Source organism: Urocitellus parryii, chromosome 9, assembly GCF_045843805.1.
Source record: "Urocitellus parryii isolate mUroPar1 chromosome 9, mUroPar1.hap1, whole genome shotgun sequence".
Taxonomy (NCBI): domain Eukaryota; kingdom Metazoa; phylum Chordata; class Mammalia; order Rodentia; family Sciuridae; genus Urocitellus; species Urocitellus parryii.
This window is the reverse complement of record NC_135539.1, coordinates 38722090-38741946: the sequence shown is the minus strand read 5'-3', so window position 1 is coordinate 38741946 and position 19857 is coordinate 38722090. Positions and strand designations below refer to the sequence as shown.

Below are 19857 nucleotides of genomic sequence, written 5' to 3'. Positions count from 1 at the left end.
AGGGCAGCTCACAGACATGAGGGAGGACAGGGACCTCAACAAAGTGCTGCTGCTGCTGCTACTTATAGTGGACAACCTGGGATTCCACACCCAGGGGAAATGCCTTCAAATGAAAGCAAAGAAGGACATGTTCAGACAAACAGATAATCCGTGACGGACAGGCCCATGCTCCAGAAAACACTAAGAGCTGATTTGTTGGCAGGAAAAAAAAAAAAAACAAACCCTCAGGGAAGCCCAGAGATGCAAGGAGAGGTCAGACAGAAGAGCAGGTGTGTGGTCGACCCAAACACATTCCAGCCACGTAAAATGCCTGCATGTCTCGGCCAGATCTAAATGCACATGGGCCCCAACACATCTTGTCTCACCTCTGCTAATTCCTCCCAGGGCCTCCAACCTGAGTTAGAATAAAAAGTATCCCATGGACAGACAAGCCCACCACAGCCCCATACTTGTCCTGGTGCTTGCTATCCCCCTGCCAGGATTGCTATTCCCAGGTGCCACCATCTCCTGTCTCCATCCAAATGTCACCTTCTTTGTGCAGGAGAGCACCTGCCCCACATGGCTTCCCCTCACCTCCTATGTTCCTGTTCTCATGGCACCTGCAGCAAGCTAATCGTGGCCTGCTCCACAGAACATATTTTGACCACTCTCTCCCTCCCTAGATACAAGCTTCACTCACTGTAAAATCTCCAGCCCTTAATTCAGTGCCTACATTGGAAAGATGCTTTTAAAATGAATGAATGGGGGCTGGGGTTGTGGCTCAATGGTAGAGTGCTTACCTAGCATGTGTAAGGCACTGGGTTTGATCCTCAGCATCACATAAAAATAAATAAATAAAATAAAGATGTTGTGTCCATCTACAACTAATATTTTTTTAATGAATGAATGCATTTAAAAAATTTTTAGAGTATCATTTTGAAAGTCACAGAATAACTCAGCCCAGAAAATTGCAAATGCTTTCCTTCTCTTGCCTGACATCTAGACTTTTGGGGGGGATTGAACCCAGGGGTACTTAACCACTAAGCCACATCCCCAGGTGGTTGTGTGTGTGTGTGTGTGTGTGTGTATTTTTTATTTAAAGACAGAGTCTCACTGAGTTGCTTAGGGCCTCATTAAGTTGCTGAGGCTGGCTCTGAACTCTTGATCGTCCTGCCTCAGCCTCCCAAGCTGCTGGGACATGGACCACTGCACCCAGCTGATATATCTAGACTTTAACACACACACACACACACACACACACACACACACACGGAGAAGGGAGCCTCTATATATGAAAGAATGCAGAGTGCTGAGTACCAAAAGCCAAGTTGTGAAGTCCCTTCGACTGTTGCTGTTATAATGCTAATGCAACACAAATAAACGGAAAGGAACAATCATGCCTAAATGAAAATAAAACATTATTTTTTGCCATTGGGCAGACATAAATACCACTAAAACCACCAAAATAAATAACAAATCCCAGAAATGACGTCCTCCACTTGCTGTACCCCTGAAAGGCAGTCTCCTTGGGCAAGACTGTCATCTATCAAACTCTGCAAAGAGTGTTACAGGATGTCCAGAAGACACATGTCCAGGCCATGTTGACAGCACAACTTTGGATGAACTGTCTTTATTACAACCCCCCCTCTACATGTCCGTCACATATCCAACCCAGTGGTCATGGGGCCCATCCCAAAATGAAAGATGACAACGGATTCAACCCAGTGAAACAGATATGCAAATCAGGGCAAAACCAAGCCAGGCACTGCCAAGACTAACAATGGCTGATCTTCCTCTAGAAAATAATGGGGTTCCACACCATTTCACCCAGCTATCCCTCTCCTCAGTCTATACTCAAAGGACTTAAAAGCAGCATACTACAGGGACACAGCCACATCAATGTTTATAGCAGCACAATTCACAATAGCTAAACTGTGGAACCAACCTAGATGCCCTTCAGTGGATGAATGGATTAAAAAGTGGCATATATATATATACAATGGAATATTAATCAGCAATAAAGAGAATAAAATCATGGCATTTGCAGGTAAATGGATGGCATTGAAGAAGATAATGCTAAGTGAAGTAAGCCAATCCCAAAAATACAAATGCCAAATGTTTTCTCTGATATAAGGAGGCTGACTCATACATAGTGGGGTAGGGAGGGGGAGGGTGGGAGGAACAGACGAACTCTAGATAGGGCAGAGGGGTAGGAGGGGAAGAGAGGTGGGCAGGGGATTAGCAATGACGGTGGAATGTGATGGGCATCATTATCCAAAGTACATGTATGAAGACACGAATTGGTGTGAACATACTTTATATACAACCAGAGATATGAAAAATGTGCTGTATATGTGTAATAAAATTTATAATGCATTCTGCTGTCATTTATTTTTTAAAAAATCAATTTAAAAAATTTTAAAAAAGAAAGAAAAGAATGGGGTTCCAAGTCACTTCTTTGCCAGTGGGGTGAGGATGGTGGCTGTGATGAAAAGCATCCACATTCCTTCCCCTTGGGTGAAGATTCCACCTGGGCTTCCAGATCATACCCTCCAGCCTGCCCAGGAAAGTCATGAAGATGACCACTGAGCATTATCAGGTGATTCATTTCTACAAAGCCTTTGACCTACACCATCTTTACTGACAGAAGCTTCAAGCTTCCTCATGTGCTGAAATGCACATAGTTCTCCCAGTTGGGAGCTACTACATGCCTGATGTCTCTGCACTTTACTCTCAGGGTGGCACTCACGGACACGGCCTGGGGAGGAGCACCAAGGGTGCCATGTTGGGGCCACCTCCAGCTTGCCTCAGGAGAGCAGGGCTCCAGAGCTAGTCAAGCACATACTGCATCTTCTGTTGCCATGACAACCAGCCACATCATAATCTCTGGGCTTTGCATAAACACTGCCCCGCCTTGAACCATACATCACTTTTTCATAGATCTCCCCATTTCCAGTCACCAGGAGGCAGAGGTCAATGACGACTTTCGAGATGTTATTGCAAGTCTGTGTTCTTTCATTCATTAGCGATCTTTCACAGAAACTGTCACATCTACCATCTCCATTCCTACACAAACCGGATGCTAACCAGAAACACAAGTTACACTGCAAGTAAGAGATGCTGGGCCTTCACTTTGGGAAGTGATTAAAAATACTAATGGTGGCAACAGTCATCACAGAAGCATGAAACCTGGGCTGGAGAGTTGAGAAAGGTCCGATGCCGAACACTGTTCCATTCTCACAAGGCTTCGCAGTGCCTGGGGGGAAAAATGCACAGACAAGTCTGCTCCTGTGCCCACAGTAGTTTTAGGCAGCTCACACTCATCCTGAAAGGGACAGCAGCGAAGGCAGATGCAGGAGGTGACAAGGGCATGGCCAGGACAAGGGCAGAGGGGGAAGAGCTTGATCTGCCAGAGCAGCCTCACACTTGGCTCAGATGTCCCAGGGGAGGAAACAGGAGCCTGGCAGATGCCTCCACTGAGCAGGTGAGTGAGTATTATTATTATTATTATTATTATTATTATGGCAAAATTCACATGATACAAAATCAACAACCATTTTAAAGAATACAACATAGTGGCATTAGGTGCATTCACAAGCCTGGCATCATGATGCACATCTGTAATTCCAGCGACTCAAGAGCCTGAGGCAGGAGGATCAAGTTCAAGGCCAGCCTCAGCAATTTGATGAGACTCGAAGCAACTAAGCAAGACCCTGTCTAAAGAAAAAAATTAAAGGGGCTGGCTATGTGGCCCAGCACCCCTGGTACCAAAAAAAAAAAAAGTACATTCACAAGACTGTGACCATCATTTTTATCCAGCTCCAAGACACCCTCATCCCTCAAAGGAGTCCATCAGCCACCACCACCTCCGGCCCCAAGCAGCTGCTGATCTGCTTCCTGTTGCTGTGGTTTTGCCGTTCTGGAATTTCATATGAATGGTGCCTGTGGCCTCTGCATCTGGCTTTATTTTTTTTAAAAGTTGTCAATGGACCTTTATTTATTTCTATGTGGTGCTGAGAATCGAACCCAGGGCCTCACACATGCTAGGCAAGCACTCTACCCCTGAGCCACAACCTCAGCCCTCCATCTGGCTTCTTTCACTCAGCACCATGTTCCAAAAGCCCATCTACATCAGAGCATGTGTCAGAGCTTCATTCCCTTTTGTGGCCAAATAATGCTCTTATTGTTGGGAGGGATCATTTGTCCACTGATGCACATCTAGGCTGTTTCCATCTTTGTGTGCTGAGGACCCTCCTGCTTTGAATACCTGTCTTCCACTCTGTGGAGTTTGGATATTTTCTGCTTGGTTTTTGTTTTTAATATGGTCAACATGAGTTGGGTTTTTGGACACACTGACTCGGAGGTGACAATGAGGCCCAGACATGCGAATGTCCCACAGGGAACTGAAGCTGTGGCCCTGGGGCAGAGACAAAATGATTTGTGGCTTGAGTGCTTTACTCTCTGGACTGTGATCCCAACTCCATCCCAGAGCCTCGATGTCAGATGTACTTACTGTAGGCACCACTTGGAAAAAAAAAAAAAAATGAACAAATGAATGACAGGTCAATACAGGGGTTTGAGCCTGGTGTCATGACCAAAGGTACCACTCAGTTTTCCCCAGAGTCTCTGCAATAGGCAGGTAGAGTGGGCTCAGAATTGAAGGTGGCAGCGAGGAAGCAGGATGGCCCCTAACAACATCCAAGGACAGAGGAAGCCTTGAAAGGCCAGCCATGGGTGATGTGGGCCTTTATAAATCACAAAGACCTTCTTGGTGATAAAGCCAGGAAGGATCCCAGTGGGAAGGCCAGGATCTCAAGGAATTTCCTTCTAGAGTCTAGATTATGCACCTGAGTCTGAGCTCACAATTATCTACCAGGCTGTCAGACCCACACCCACTGGACACAAAAGAGCTCTAGCTGTTGGTGTCCCAAGTGGCCCATGTCACAAAGGAGCATGTGGCCCATACTCTTTCATTGGGTGGGGATCCCAGGTCCCTCCTTGGGGGAACCAAGGCTGTTTTCTTCCAGACAGCAGCAGTCAGGGTCTGTTTTCTGAGAAGGATGGGCATCGCCTGACCTGGCATGGAAATGATTTTCCATCTTCAGCAGGCACAGGGTCAAACTGGGCAGGATACAGGTGGTCTGAAACACAGAGGCCACTTCAGGAGGCCACAGGAAGAAACGGGCAGGGTTGGAGCCAGGGCGCCTCCCCGGCCACCACAGGGCTCCTCTCCCTGTTCTGCCTCCCACAAATGCCTGTCCATTATCTCTGCTGGTATCCCTTTCCTTTCCCTCCGTGGAATTCCAGGAAAACCTCTCATTTCTCAGATTCCCCCTTCCTGTCTCTGTTTTCATGCTGATGAATTGTCTGGAGTGAGGGACAGTCAAGGTCATCAGGTCAGGACAGGCTTTTCTAGCCAAAGGAATCTTTATACTGAAAGTGTGGGAACCAGTTTCCAGAGGGGTTTCCAGAAAGCTCGGTGGCCAGAATTTGCCCCTGAATCGAGGAACAACAGCCCAGGGATTGTCCCCTTCCTGCCCTAAGGTCAGTCAATGTCATGGGCTGTAAAGATGTCCCTCCTTTTCTTCTGACAACATTTTTCCTACACAAGGGATAGAATGCAGACTTCAGCCGAAAGAAAGCCATTCAGGTGGGGACTAGAATCTCAGAGATTTTCTGGAACCTAGTTTGTCCTCATGAGAAACCCCCATGGCTGGGGCTGGTGACTTTCCAAAGTCCTGCCTGACTGTCCACTTCCCTGGCCCTAAGGCTGCAGTCTGCCCTCTCCCACCAATAGGGATTCAAAGAGGCAGTTTATCAAGCCAACCGCCTCCTCAGCACTGGACTCCCACACCCAAAGGAGGAAAAGTGATTTCAGCAGCATGGCTTCCTCAGGCACCCACCCCACCAGGCAAGCATGAGCAGCATTTCTGGCCCATCTCCAGGGAGAAGCTCTATGTACCCTCCCAATACTGCCCATCTGCACCCTGAAGCCCCAAGTCCTAAGAGGGTGGTTGTGGCATCTGAAGACCTAGGCCTCCAAGAGAGGGTCCCAGGGTCACCAGCCCCAGGCAGGAATTATGAGCTGAGCTCAGGGGTGTAGCATCCTCTAAAGAAACCAGAATAAGTGGGCAACTGAGGACCAGAGAGGGTAAAGGACTGGCCCAGGGAGTACTCAGCCATTCAGTGGGAAATGTATAAGAGAAAAACAGTCTCTAGTCATTTATTGAACACCAAATGTATACCAGGCCTAACAGGGAGAATAGAGGAAAAGGCAAAGAAGAGGCCCCTGGACCAGCCTTGGAAAGGAGGAAGCAGGGAGGATCTCCCAGATGACGCTCCCTGCCAGCCCTGCTCAGAAATGTGCTTGCTCCTTCCTCATCTGAGCTCAAGACAAGTTTATGCCGCCTCTCCCTAACCTGGAAGGCACATCAGACCTTTGTCTGCTTCATTAATCTCCTTGAGGAGTCAGGGTTTGATTTCACTGCTACTATTTCTTTGATTCCTTAGCTTTTCTGCTTTTATTTTTATAAATTATTTCTTCATCCTTCATCTTTCTCCATTGCTCTACATCTGACTTCTCAGGTTGGATACTGTCAGGGCTGGAATAGTGTTGGAGTTTGGATCTGGAAGCTCTGGATCTGGAAGTTCATATGCTGAGGGCTTGGTCCTCAAGACTGTAGTATTCAGAGGTGGGGTCTGCCGGAGGTGACTGGATCATGGCCTCATCAGTGCATGAGGCCATCAATGGATTCATAAATTAACAGGCTAGGAAGGTGGCGAAAACTGTAGGAGGTGGGGCCTAGCTTGAGGAATTGGGTCACTTGAAAGGGACATCTTGCCTTCCCGGCCCTTCTCTCTCTCTGTCTCTCTCCTTCCCAGCCATCTTGAGGTGAGCAGCTCAGCTCCACCATATGCTATGCTCCCTTACCACAGGCCTGCAAACAACACAGCCAGGAGACCATAGGTAAAACCTCTGACCCCCGTCAGCCAAAATAAACCTTTCCTCCTCTTAAATTGTTTCAGGTATTTTGTCACAGTGACAGTAAGCTGATCTATACACAGAATCCCCCCAAATCCACGTCCAAATCAAGTTCAGACGGAACTTTGGGAATGAAGGAGGAGAGATGGAAGATCCTGGGCACATAGACTAGATGGTTCTCCCCTCTCAAATGATTTAAAATATGCATTAAAAGTAAAAATTATAATGAGGGTTCAATGTATGTTGATGTAATATATATATGACAATTATAATAACGGAGAGTGGGGCTCTAGGGTACAATGCTCGCATGCTTTACTGGAAATGGTAAAAAAATAATTAAGACAGTCAAGGAGTTACTTACAATTATTGTACGTTCTAGAGCAATAACTTTAAAAAGACAGCAAATAAATTAAAATTCAATACTAAAAATAATCAAAGAATAAAGGCAGAAAAAGAGGAACAAGAGGGAAAAAAACACAAGACAAATAGAAAAATAATTCATTTTTTTAAAAAATCCAACCATAACAGTAATTCCGTTAAATACAATAAGTGAGGTAATATGTATGTATATGTATGTGTATGTAGAGTAAGAAATATTATTTCTTTTTTAAAAAAACATAAATTGTCTAAACACACCAATTACAAGACAGGAATTGTCAGATTGGTTAAAAAAAAAAAATTTAAACCAACCATTTGCTGTCAATAAGAGACTCTTTACTGGTAAAGCTACAGTAAAAGGATGGGAAAACATGAGCCATGAAAATCCTAATTAAAAGAAAGCATGTGCAGCTGTCCTCATGTCAGACAAAGTACACAAAGGAAACCTAACAGCAGCAGAGAGGAACTGATCACAGAGCTTCAAAATCCATGGAGCAAAGCTGGTCGAGTTAAAGAGAGAACTAGATAAGTGTGCAATTATAGCTATTCATCTCAGTGCTTCTGTGGTAACAGAACAAGGGGACAGAAAGCCAGGGACAGAAGATGCCTGCCATTGGAGCATCAACATTGACACTGCTCCTCCCAACTGCAGCAGGATTACCTGGAGTACTCGCCAAAACAAGCATCTTATCTGTCATTAAACACACCTTAACAAATTCAGAAGGGAGAAGTGCACAACTCACCAGGATGGAACTGAGCCAGAACTGGGTGACAAAAGCATTTGAAAAGCTCCCCCCATTTTCAGAAATTAAACAAAAAAAATCTTCAAAATAATCAATGAAACAAAAATCTTGGTGGCAACAGGAAAATGTTTGTACTACAGAAAAAATGAAACAATGCAGCATATCAAAATTTGTGGGATGCAGCTAATGTTCCACAGCTGTGGGGTGTCTACAGCATTACATTAGAAAAGAACGGTAGGAGCAGGGCACAGTTGCACACACCTGTGATCCCAGCGACTCAGGAGGCAGAGGCAGGATTGCAAGTTCAAAGCCAGTCTCGGCAACTTAGGAAAGCCCTAAGCAACTTAGCAAGACACTGTTTCTCCAAATAAAAAAATAAACTGGGATGGGGAATGGGAATATAGTTCAGTGGTTAAGTGCCACTGGATTCAATTCCTGGTACAAAAAAAAAAAAAAAAAGTCTTAGGGGCTGGGATTGTGGCTCACTGGTGGAGCACTTGCCTGGCATGTGTGGGACACTGGGTTTGATTCTTTTTTTTTTTTTTTAATATTTTTTAGTTGTAGTTGAACACAATATCTTTATTTTATTTATTTTTATGTGGTGCTGAGGATTGAACTCGGGCCACGCACATGCTAGGCGAGTGCTCTACCGCTGAGCCACAACTTCAGCCCATGGGTTTGATTCTTAGCACCACATATAAACAAACAAATAAATAAAGGTCCATAAAAAACTAATAATTTTTTTTAAAGTCTTAGATCAATAATCAAAATTTTCACCTTAAGAAACTTTAGCCCAAAGCAAAAAGTAATAAGAGCAAAAATATAGAAAACCAATGAAACTAAAATCTACTTCTTTGGAAAAGTTCATAAAGTTGACAAGCTTCTAGCCAGACTGATCAGCAAGAAAAGACACAAATTACCAACATCAGGAATGAAAGAATACAAATATAGACATTAAAAGGATAATTAAAGTTATCAAAAAAATCTATCCCCATAAATTTAATAACTTAAATTACTTGGACCAATTCTATGAAAGACACATACTACCAAAACTCAGGAAGAAATGGATAACCTAAATAGGTTATACTGTTATCCTATTTTTCTTCTATTAAAGAAATTTAAATTTATAAAACCTTCAAAGAAAACTCAGGGCTCAGAAGAGGTTATGCCATTCTACCCAGGGTTCTCCTGGTTCTTCCAGCCAGAATAAGACTCCCCAACTCACTTTGTAAGACCAGCATTATCCTGACACCATGTGGTATTAGATCATTAAATAAATAGGCAGAGCGCTCACCTGGCATGTGTGAGGCACTGGGGGTTTGATCCTCAGCACCATATAAAAATAATAAAAAAAGATTCTGTGTCCACCTATAACTAAAAAATAAATATTTTTAAAAAACTACAGACCTCATCCTCCATGAACATAGTGCAAAAGTCCTCAAGAATGCATTAGCAACTAAAACCCAGTACATGTTCTTATATTATCTAACACAGAGGATTTTCTAACATAAGCTAATGGCCCAGAAAGGCAAAGCTAGCTCAAAATTCAAAAAGTATCAGCTCAGGAACTGACTTCCTTAACAAGACTCCTAAAGCACAAGAAATAAAATCAATAATCAATAAATGGGATGGTATCAAACTAAAAAGCTTCTTCACAGCAAAAAAAAAAATTAAGAACATAGAGACCCCATAGAATGGGAGAAAATCTTTGCCACCTGCAACTCAGATAGAGCATTAATTTCCAGGATATATAAATAACTTTAAAAACTTAACATCAAAATAATGATAATAACCTAATCAATAAATGGGCAAAGGAACTGAACAGACACTTCTCAGAAGAAAAAAATACAAATAGCAAATATGTGAAAACATATTCAACATCTCTAACAATTAGAGAAATGCAAATTAAAACTACACTGAGATTTCATCTCACTCTAATCAGAATGGCAATTATCAAAAATTGTATTTTTACAACAACAAATTGTATTTTTACAGTAACAGTAAATGTTGGTGAGGATGTGGGAGGAAAGGTACACTTACACATTGCTGGTGGTACTGCAAATTGGTGCAACCACTCTGGAAAGCAATATGGAGATTCCTCAAAAAACTAGGAATGGAATCACCAGTTGATCCAGCTATCCAACTCCTTAATATATATCCAAAAGATTTAAAATCAGCATACTACAGTGTCGAATTGTAGTACATCAATAAGCAACTCAATTCATAATAGCTAAGCTATAGAACCACCCTAAGTGAGCTTCAACAGATGAAGGAATAAAGAAAATGTGGTATGTATACAATGAAATATTACTCAGCCATAAAGAGGTATGACTTTATGACACTTGCCAGTAAATGGAAGGATCTGGAGACTATCACGCTAAGTGAAATAAGCCGTCCCAAAAAGCCAAAGGTCAAATGTTTTCACTGATATGTGGAAGCTAACCCACAATGGGGGTGGGGGGTTGGAAGAAGAGATATAGAAGAGAAGGGAATGAAGGGAAGATGGGGGTAGGAAAAGAAAAAACAGTGGAGAATCCAAAATAATTTTCTTATGTACATATATGAGTACACCACAGTGAATTCCACCATCTTACACATCTGAAAGATTGGGGTCCTAATTTGAATAAAATATAGTCTGTGTTTGTATAAATATATCAAAATGAATTTTACTATCATGTAAAAAGAACTAATAAAAATCAAAATAAGGGGCTGAGGTTGTGGCTCAGCGGTAGAGTGCTTGCCTAGCACGTTCAAGGACCTGGGTTCGATCCTTATCACCACATAAAAATAAATAAAGGTATTGTGTCCAACTGCAACTAAAAAAATATTTTAAAAATTAAAATAAATAAATGGGCAGAATTCTTGTAGAAAGTGAAACTCCCTTGCAGTAGTTTTATTTTTAAGAGTGCACTTTCCTTTGGGTGAAAAACTTGAAATGCATGCCAAACTCCTTTCCATCTATGTAGATGTTATATAATTATGTAAAATATAAAATAAAGTAAAACTGAGGCATGAGAGAAAATGTCGAGATTGTAGCTACAGCCTTTGAGACCATATTATGGTCTACGAAAGACCTGAGAGATTATGTAAACTTGAAACCCAGTGCTAAAATTTTGTGTTTGCTTTATTTAATAATTTTATTTTTAATCAACATATTAAAAAACAAAAAAGCAACTAATGTCATTCATACTATTGTCAACAGAGACAGAAAGGGCATCTGGTCATGTCAAATCCTTCTGTGGCTCCAGCACCACTAGGACAGAGCCCTGCCTCACAGGCCTTCCATGACCTGCCCCAAAAGGCTCACCCCTCCCCACCCCACAAGCTCTGGGATCTGCACAGGCTATTCTGCTGCACAAAGAGCCCTTCCATTCTACCCGTTCCTGGCCAATGTTACATAGTCATCATGTCCACTCAAGCCCTCCTCTGTGAAGTGTCCCTGCCCATCCTCTCCAAGGCAAAGCCAGCCCCCTAGCTTCAATGTATGGCACACATGCTTCCAGATCATCTTCACCACCCTTGGACAACCACCTGTATCTGCCCATGTATCAAATGCTATCCTCAAGGCTAGAACTACAGCTCTCCCATCTTGGCGTACCCCTGGCCTTCTCAGAACCCAGAGTATGGGTCTTCTGAGTGCTAGTGGACAACTGTTGGATTCCATGCAAGTATGTCTTCCAAGACCATGGGACTCCAGGAAGCCAAGGTATTCAGCTTATGCCACCAGAATGGCATCTGTAGCACTGGTCACCAGGAATCTCAGTGAACTTCATATGGTTTCCAAATTCAGGGGACTTCCCAGGTAAGCCCCATCCCCGAGGCATGTTATGATTTGGATATGAAGTATCCCCCAAAAGTTCATGTGTGAGACAATGAATGCAAGAAGGGTCAGAGGAGAAATGATTGGGCTGTGAGAGACTTAACCAGTGAATTAATTAATTAAGTTAATTAATCAGTGAATCAATCCTCTGACAGGGATTAACTGAGTGGTAACTAAAGTGGTAGGGTATGGCTGGAGGAGGTGGAAATTGGGGGTGTTGCTTTGGGGTATATATTTGTATCTGGCAAGTGGAGAGAAGAGCGCTCTCTCTCTCTCTCTCTCTCTCTCTCTCTCTCTCTCTCTCTCCCTGCCTCCCTCCCTCCCTCCCTCCCTCTCTCCCTCTCTGCTTTCTGATCACCATATGAGCTGCTTCCCTCTGCCACACTCTTCTGCCATGATGTTCAGCCCCAGAAACAGTGTTGGACTTCTAGGGACTGAGACCTCTGAAATTGTGAGCCCTCAAATTTTTCCTCCCCTAAAATTGTTCTGGTCAGATCTTTTAGTCACAGCTGAACCAGCATTGGGAGATGTTCCATGGGGAAGCAGGGACTCCAGGCTGGATGGAGCGCTGCAGAGCCTGTTCTTGAGCTACCTGAACCTACACGCTTCCTTTAAATCAGTTCGTCAGCATGATGGTGAAGGAAAGAACCTTTGGAAGCCATCAATCAGACACCAACAAAAAGAAGATGAAAATCATGATGCAGCCCACATGGAATGTTTCATAGCAATCTGACATGGTGGTTCAGGCTACTAAAAAGGAAGCATAATGATATGAATGTACTCAATGTATTCAATCTGTGAAGCCAAAATGGTCAATGGCACTGTATATTTTACAACAATAAAATATACTTCTGCAGGGGCTGGGGTTGTGGCTCAGTGGTAGAGCACTTGCCTAGCATGTGTGAGACACTGGGTTCAATTCTTAGCACCACATACAAATAAATAAAATAAAGGTCCATCAACAACTAAAATAAATAAATACTACTGCAAAGAACAATAGTAACAAATTACATTCCCTAAAGTTACCCACAGACATATGCATCTGTACATTTATACTGCAAAGCAAAAACAGGTCCCCAGAGAACTTAAGGCCAGTGTACAAGAGGTGAGGAACCCATGAGTTTTATGGAGGGATCTTTTTTTCTATAGCGTTTAAAATTCAATATTAAAAAGACTGATGACTTTATCATCTTATGCAATCTTCAGAAAGCCCCCATCATGGTGGGAAAGTTCCAGGGCTGTGTTTTGCCATTGAATAAAAAAAATTTTACTCCTTAAGTCTCCACCATAAAATAACTGGACCTTCTTAAATGGCCAGAGGTGAAGAGTTCACTGGCCATAGCCTGAGCGTCAGGTGCCTGGCTGGACTGACTTGGGCAGGACACGGAGGCCTGGCCATCCTGCTGGGCTGTGAGAGGCAGCTTCATCAATCTCACAGATATGCACCTTGCTTGTGATAAAAGCTGAGAAAAACCTCCATCCCTCCTGCTCCTGCCTACAGCTCTGCCCGGTTGACCTTAAGGGGAAGAGCAGGAGTGGGTGGCTCGGGCGTTGACTGTCCCTGTGGGGCTGCAGCCCTAGCCAGGAGTAGATGAGTTTCCTGGTTCTCTCCCACTGCTTCTCATCGGCTGGAGACATTTCTTGTGAAGTGGGATTCCTGAGGGATTTTACGGCTCTCTTGGGTGCTGTTCACTTTGGCATCTCAGATCCGCTTGATCTGACAGCAAAAGGACATTCTCCTACATAAAATGCACCCACACACAAAAATGGGCATATGATTTCAGACATTCACAAAACACCTCAAAAGCCTGAACTTACCAGCTATTGCAGAAAAAGAAAGCCAAAATAAGCCCTGCCTTGTGGGAGTTTGGATGTATGCCCTTGGATTTCTCTTTTGCACATAAATACACTATTGTTGGCATTACCTTTGACAAAAGGGAAATTGTACCACAGGTGACAACCTGTAACATATTTCTAATGAATTGGTGGTAAGCTCTGGAAAGATGCCTGGAGAGGTAGCCATGATGGGTGAACTGTGTTCCCCCGAACAGACATGTCGGAGTCCTTACCCCAAGGCCTTAGCATGCGACCTTCCCTGGAGACTGTATTCCAGAGGTCACTGAGTTAAAATGAGTCATTAGGATGGCTCTATTCCAGTAGCCTCATAAAACGGGACACTTTGGACACAGAGACAGGAAAATGCTTTGTGAAGATAAAGTCAGCGGCACGGAAGATTCTCTTTAATCCAAGGATCACCAAAGACTGCCAGCAACCACGGAAAAAAAAAAAAAAGCTGGAGAAAGGTCTGGAAGAGACCGCTGCACAGCCCTCCAAAGGAGCCAGCTCTGCGAATGCCTTGTTCTTGATCTTACACTTCTACCCTTCTGTACTGTGAAAGGGGAAATTTCTTTAAGCTGCCCCCTCTATGGTCGTTCCTAAGTCAACCAGTGCAAACTAAATAGTTACAAAAAATTACATTACTAAGTAATGTAAGTTCTCTGGAGACCTTTTTGTGCTATGCAGTATAAATGCACAGATGCATATGTCTGTGGGTAATTTTAGGGAATGTAATTTTTTTTTTACTATTGTACTTTGCAGCAGCCACCAGCAACCATGGTCAGAAAAGGACTCATGTAATTCCCTTATTGTTAAATATGAGCAATTTGAATTATGATTGTATTGCATTCCACTATTGTCATGTATGTAAGAAATAAATAATAAATAAATAAGAGCAATTTGGGTCCAAACATCCCAAATCTCAAACATTTCTGGCTCCAGGCATTTCCAAAAGGTACACTCAATTTCTGGTGGGCACATCATCAATGTGGAACCAGGGCCAAAACAAGGTCCCGTGGCCACCTCACTCTGGAAAGGCACCCAACCCCATTCACACTTCAGCCCTCACCTGTCAGGCAGGAAATCCAGGGCAAGTGTCTCAATTAATCTTCCACCCTGTCCCCAGTCCTGCCCATAAGCGCCCATCTCACAGTCAGCTGCCCCTTAATAGCTCAAACATCACATCCAGAACAAGAAGCCTGGATCTTCCACACTCGGTCCTGTCCCTTCCTACCCAACAGTGCACCCTCTACCCAGTGGCTCTGCCCAACCAAGACTGAAGTTCCAAGCTACTTTTCTCATTGCCAGGTTCAATCTGCCAGCGGACATACCCCTCCCCCCTACCTGGACCCCATCACCTCAGCCTCACACCAACTGCGGCCCCCCCTGGCTTCTACTGCCCTCTATCTCAGACACTTTCCCACTAGGAGCTCCAGCTACCCTTGGGATTCCCTGTTAGGTGACCCACTGAGCTCCAAACTCATACTCACCTAGTTCCCTTCTGTGTCCTCCTTGTCAGGCCAGAAACTTGGCTTCGCCCCTGACCTTCAGCTCTCCAAATCTTGCCACCACTGGGTCCTGCCCCCCTACATGCTGGTGATCTTGAGTTCCTCACCCACTTGATTCTAGAGTTTCTCAGTCTCGGCACCACTGGAATTTGGGGTCATATAATTCCTTGTCATAAGGATTGTCTTGCTCCCATTCCTAACCTCTACCTACTGGATAACAACTGGCTGGCCAAGCCCACCCCCAGTGTAGCAACCAAAAATGTCTACAGGCCAGAGCCAGGACTCTGGCCCAGCCTTGGGTCTCCTGGTGGACTCCTGCATCCAATCATGCCTCAAACTAATGTCCTGTGGGGCTGGCAACCTGGCTGGGGATCACGTGTGAGCAAACCAAGCAAGTGACACCAGCATGACAAAGTGTGGTTTGAGATGAGAAAGGAAGAGGGCCGCCTGCTCAGTTCTCCTTCTTCCAAAGTGCAAGAAATGGAAGTACCTCCTCCCCACTCCCCAGTTCTCTGGTTTTGTGCCTGGGAACCCAACAAAACAATGACTTCATGACTAACCAAAGAAAGATGAGCTAAGGCCACATGATCGTGTTCACCTATCAACTGAAGAAAGAAAGAAAAAAAATGAAAACAAGAAAGAATGAAATCAAGCAAGTAAGCAAGAAATATCTTTTTAAATTAAAACAGCCAAAGTTGGTGAGTGTGGATAAATTCAGTCCTATTCTGATGGTGGGAATGTGAACTGATGCCCCTGTTGGAAAGCTTTTCACAGAATCAGCAAGATTGTCTTCACCCAGGAATTCCTGTCCTAGAAGGCCATCCTAAACAAACACTATGTACAGGGGGGAAAAATCTATGGGTGAAAATGTCAATATGGCATAACTTTTAGTACTTAAAAAAAAAACTGGAAACAATTCAATTACCAATCATGAAGGCAAGGTCAAAAACCTTTATCTCCTCAAAAGAACATCACGCAGACATTGAAAATGAGGTCTGTGAAGAGCAGATGACAAATGGAGAAATGCAAAATATAAAAGCACATTTGCAACATGACTATGCAGGAGTGAAAACACTGTGATTTTAAAAAGCACAGAACTTGAGGGGGAAGGAGCGGGGGAACTGCAGAAGATTTTATTTCTACTTCTGAACTTCTCAAATTTTCTTTAATAGGCTGCATTGCTTATAAATATTTTTTGATGGGGTAGCTCAATGGTACAGCACTTGCCTAGCATGTAGGAGGCCCTGGGTTTGATCCCTAGCACCAAATACATAAATTCTGGATGGATTGTCTTCAAGGGAATAAACAAATTCATTCCTTTGAGTTAGGGCAATGTGATCATATCATGGATGAGGACCTAAGAGCTCATTGCTGTTTAAAAGCAGATCTTTGGATGAACAGGGCTGCCCACATTTGCACTTGATCCCCATGAGTAAATGGGACAAGGGACAGTTAAATTGCATCCAAATATCAAGGAGAGGGGGCTGGGGATGTGGCTCAAGCGGTAGCGCGTTCGCCTGGCATGCGTGCGGCCCGGGGTTCGATCCTCAGCACCACATACAAAGATGTTGTGTCCGCCGAAAACTAAAAAAATAAATATTAAAAAAAATTCATTCTCTCTCTCTCTCTCTCTCTCTCTTTAAAAAAAAAAAAAAAAAAAAAAAAAAAAAAAAAAAAAAAAACAACAAATATCAAGGAGAGGAAATCTCACATGACACCTAGAGCCAGTCTGGGGTAAGAAATGGGGGATGAGGACTGGAAGAAGAAACCATAGGACAAAGCCATAGGGTCTCATATCCAATCTCCCCTGCCCAGGAAGAGTTCACAAGCGGGCCACTAAGTGGTAGGAGTGTCATTCATGGAAGACAGGGGTCTCTTCGAAGAGCTGAAGTCAGGTATGTCGGCAGATATCTGTAATCCCAGATACTTTGAAGGAGGAGGCAGGAGGACCCCAAGTTCAAGGCTAGACTGGGGAACTTAGCAAGAGACCCAATCTTAAAAAATAAAAAGGATGGGGATGTGCCTCAGTGGTAGAGCACTTGCCTAACATGCATGAGGCTCTGAGTTCACTCCCTTGAGGCACAAAAAAAAAGAAAAAAAATTTAAAAAGAGCTGAGCAGGTATGTGCTTCTCCCTTGTCTGAAGTATGTTTCTATCCATGACTGTCAAGTCTCAGTGGTACAGGCTGATGTGGAACCTCACCCCACTTGACCCGCTTCATGGGGGTAATTGGAGCTACTTTCTTTTATCCAAAATGCCAGTGGCATCTACAACTAGACCTGGTCCCAACCTCCATCCCCCCAAGCTGAAAACAGCCAGGGAACTCCATGAACTACCTAAAAACATGGATCATCTTCCAAGGGAGTCCTGAATCCCCTGAAAATAGAAGGGGGGAATTCTGTGGCCAAGAAGACAACGCCCAAGGATGAACCTGAGACCAAACAAGCTAGGATCAGACCAAATGGGCTTCTCTTTCCATCTTGCAGAAAGATCCTCAGGACGACCTTCTGGCATTCAGGAGGAAGGAGGGGCTTATGACTACTCCACCTCAGGACACCTGCAAAGGGACACTCCCAGGTTGGAAGTCACTGACCTTCTCTAGTTTCTCGAAGTGCTCCCGGAGGAACTTCATGGGGCGGTCAGGCTTGGAGATGCAGAGGTGCACGATGCAATCTTTGAGCACCTGCTGGATGCTGTGTTTCTGAACATACAGCTCACACCCCTTCAGACTGTCCTCCTCCTCCAAGTGGAAAGAGGATGGAGAGGCCATGGTCAGAGCGTCTTGTTCTTCCCGCTGAGGAAAATAAAAAAACCACATGAACCTTAGAGGAGCTGGAGGAGACCCGGGCTGCACTGCTGTGCTTCACAAACATGCACACAGTATATAAGATTTTATTGTTGGCGGGCAAATCCAATAAACAGTGTAACACAGAAAATGTCATTTATTTTGCATTTGTCAAAGATCTTTCATTTTGGGGGGTTGGATGAATTGTTTAATATATTAACAGTCACAAAGACCTTACCTCTGAACAGATTTTGTGGGGATGGAAAAGATTCAAATAGAACTTATGGGTGACCCAAAGCCCTCTTTTGCCTCTCTGAGAAATCTGAGGTGGGAGAAGTGGGGTGCCTGGTGCTCCCAGTGTCAAGCCTGGGGTTAATATGGTCTCACTTTCATTCACCCTCCCGGCTGTAAGGACACCTGTGTGAAATGTAAATGTTGTCACCACATGGGGTCCCAGTTGGAGGGGTCCTCCAAGAGATAAAGGAAGTGGGGGAGGGGAGGTCAGTGAGAATCAAAAGGTGAAGCCTGGAAAAGAAAGGGAAAAGTAGCAGCGGAAGCCCCCCGCTGGGGGCCACACTGAGGGGACTAGAGAACAATAGCAGCCTCTGGCCAAAGGCGCCAGAAGGGCTTGTGTGCGCCTTGCGCAGGGTTAAGTCACAATAGCCAGGTCCACCCACCAGCCTCCGGACTGAGGCCACCAGCCAAACCCCCAGGGTTTTCCAGCCACCAGGAAGGCCCCCCAGATTCCACCTGCGCTGGCAGCAATACCCCCGCAGACGGTGATGGGGCACCCCACACCCCAAGACAGGAGGCAGTGGAGAACCCCCAGACCATGATGGGATGCTTCGGGCCCCAAGAGAGGACGCAAGGAGAGACACCCCCACACCATGATGGGGCGCCCCGGAGCCCAAGAGAAGGCGGGGATCCCCAGACCGTAATACGGTGCGCTGAACCCCAAAAAAGGAAGAAAGCAGGGATACCCCTCCCCCCGACTGTGATGTGGCGTCCAGGCCGGAGCCGGGGCGCGGGCCTAGTTCCACCTCCGGCGCCTCACTCACTCCTCGGGGGCACCGCGGCCGGTGGGTCCCCAAATGCCCGCGTTTCCCGGTGGGCCTCCCAGCCCCGGCGAAGGCCCAGGTCAGGACAGTCCAGGTCCAGACGCAGACCCCACCCCAGCCTGCGTACCTGGATGCGCGACGCCTGAGGCTGGAGGCGGCTGCGCGGGGACGCGGGGCGCGGGGACGCGGAGAGCGGGTCCCCGCACTGCAGCGGCACCGCCCTCCGCCCGCCCCCGCCGCGCGCGGCCGGCTGCACCCTGGCACATCGCGGGTGCGTGTCTCCCCACAGACCCGCAATCCCCCCTTACCCTTGGCGGGCTGGGCATTCCCGCCCCCGCCCCGCCCCCTCCCTATCCCGGGACCCTTCCCGGGACTGGCAAGGGATGCACAAGCCTGGACACACAGACCCACAGGACCGCGGGCAACACGGCCAAGCCCGCCCCCACTGCTGTCCGCGTCCCCTGTTCCCCTGTATTCAGACCCTGCAGTTGGCTGCAGCACAGGGGATCCTGGTGATGGCCCGGGCACCCCCACCTGTTGTGTGAGCAGCTATTACCCCGCGGGGGAGGGGTCGGCCTCAGCGACTTCCTAATCCACAATCCCAGGGAGCAGAAAAAGAATTGACCTTAATTTTCTATTGCCCAACATCATGTTTTGCCCCATCTGCCAGGTTGGGGAAGAAACTTGTGTCTTTCCTGAGTGGTCTAAACACCAGGAGGAAGGGTGTGGCGCTCAGGTCGCGGACACAATATCTTGTTTGTATGTGAT

At 45.4% G+C, this 19857-nt stretch overlaps 1 protein-coding gene across 1 annotated transcript in view; it reads right to left on the bottom strand.

The window, feature by feature from the left end:
• Prkar1b (protein kinase cAMP-dependent type I regulatory subunit beta) overlaps positions 1-19256 on the bottom strand; it is a 121863-nt gene extending 102607 nt beyond the window's left edge. Inside the window, exons 1-2 of the mRNA XM_026405676.2 lie at positions 19217-19256; positions 17840-18040 (exon numbers count right to left, since the gene is read on the bottom strand). Coding sequence (XP_026261461.1) covers positions 17840-18016 — 177 coding nt within the window. The 5' untranslated portion in view covers positions 18017-18040; positions 19217-19256. The remainder of the gene's footprint in view (positions 1-17839; positions 18041-19216) is intronic.
• Between the last annotated feature and the right edge of the window lie 601 nt (positions 19257-19857).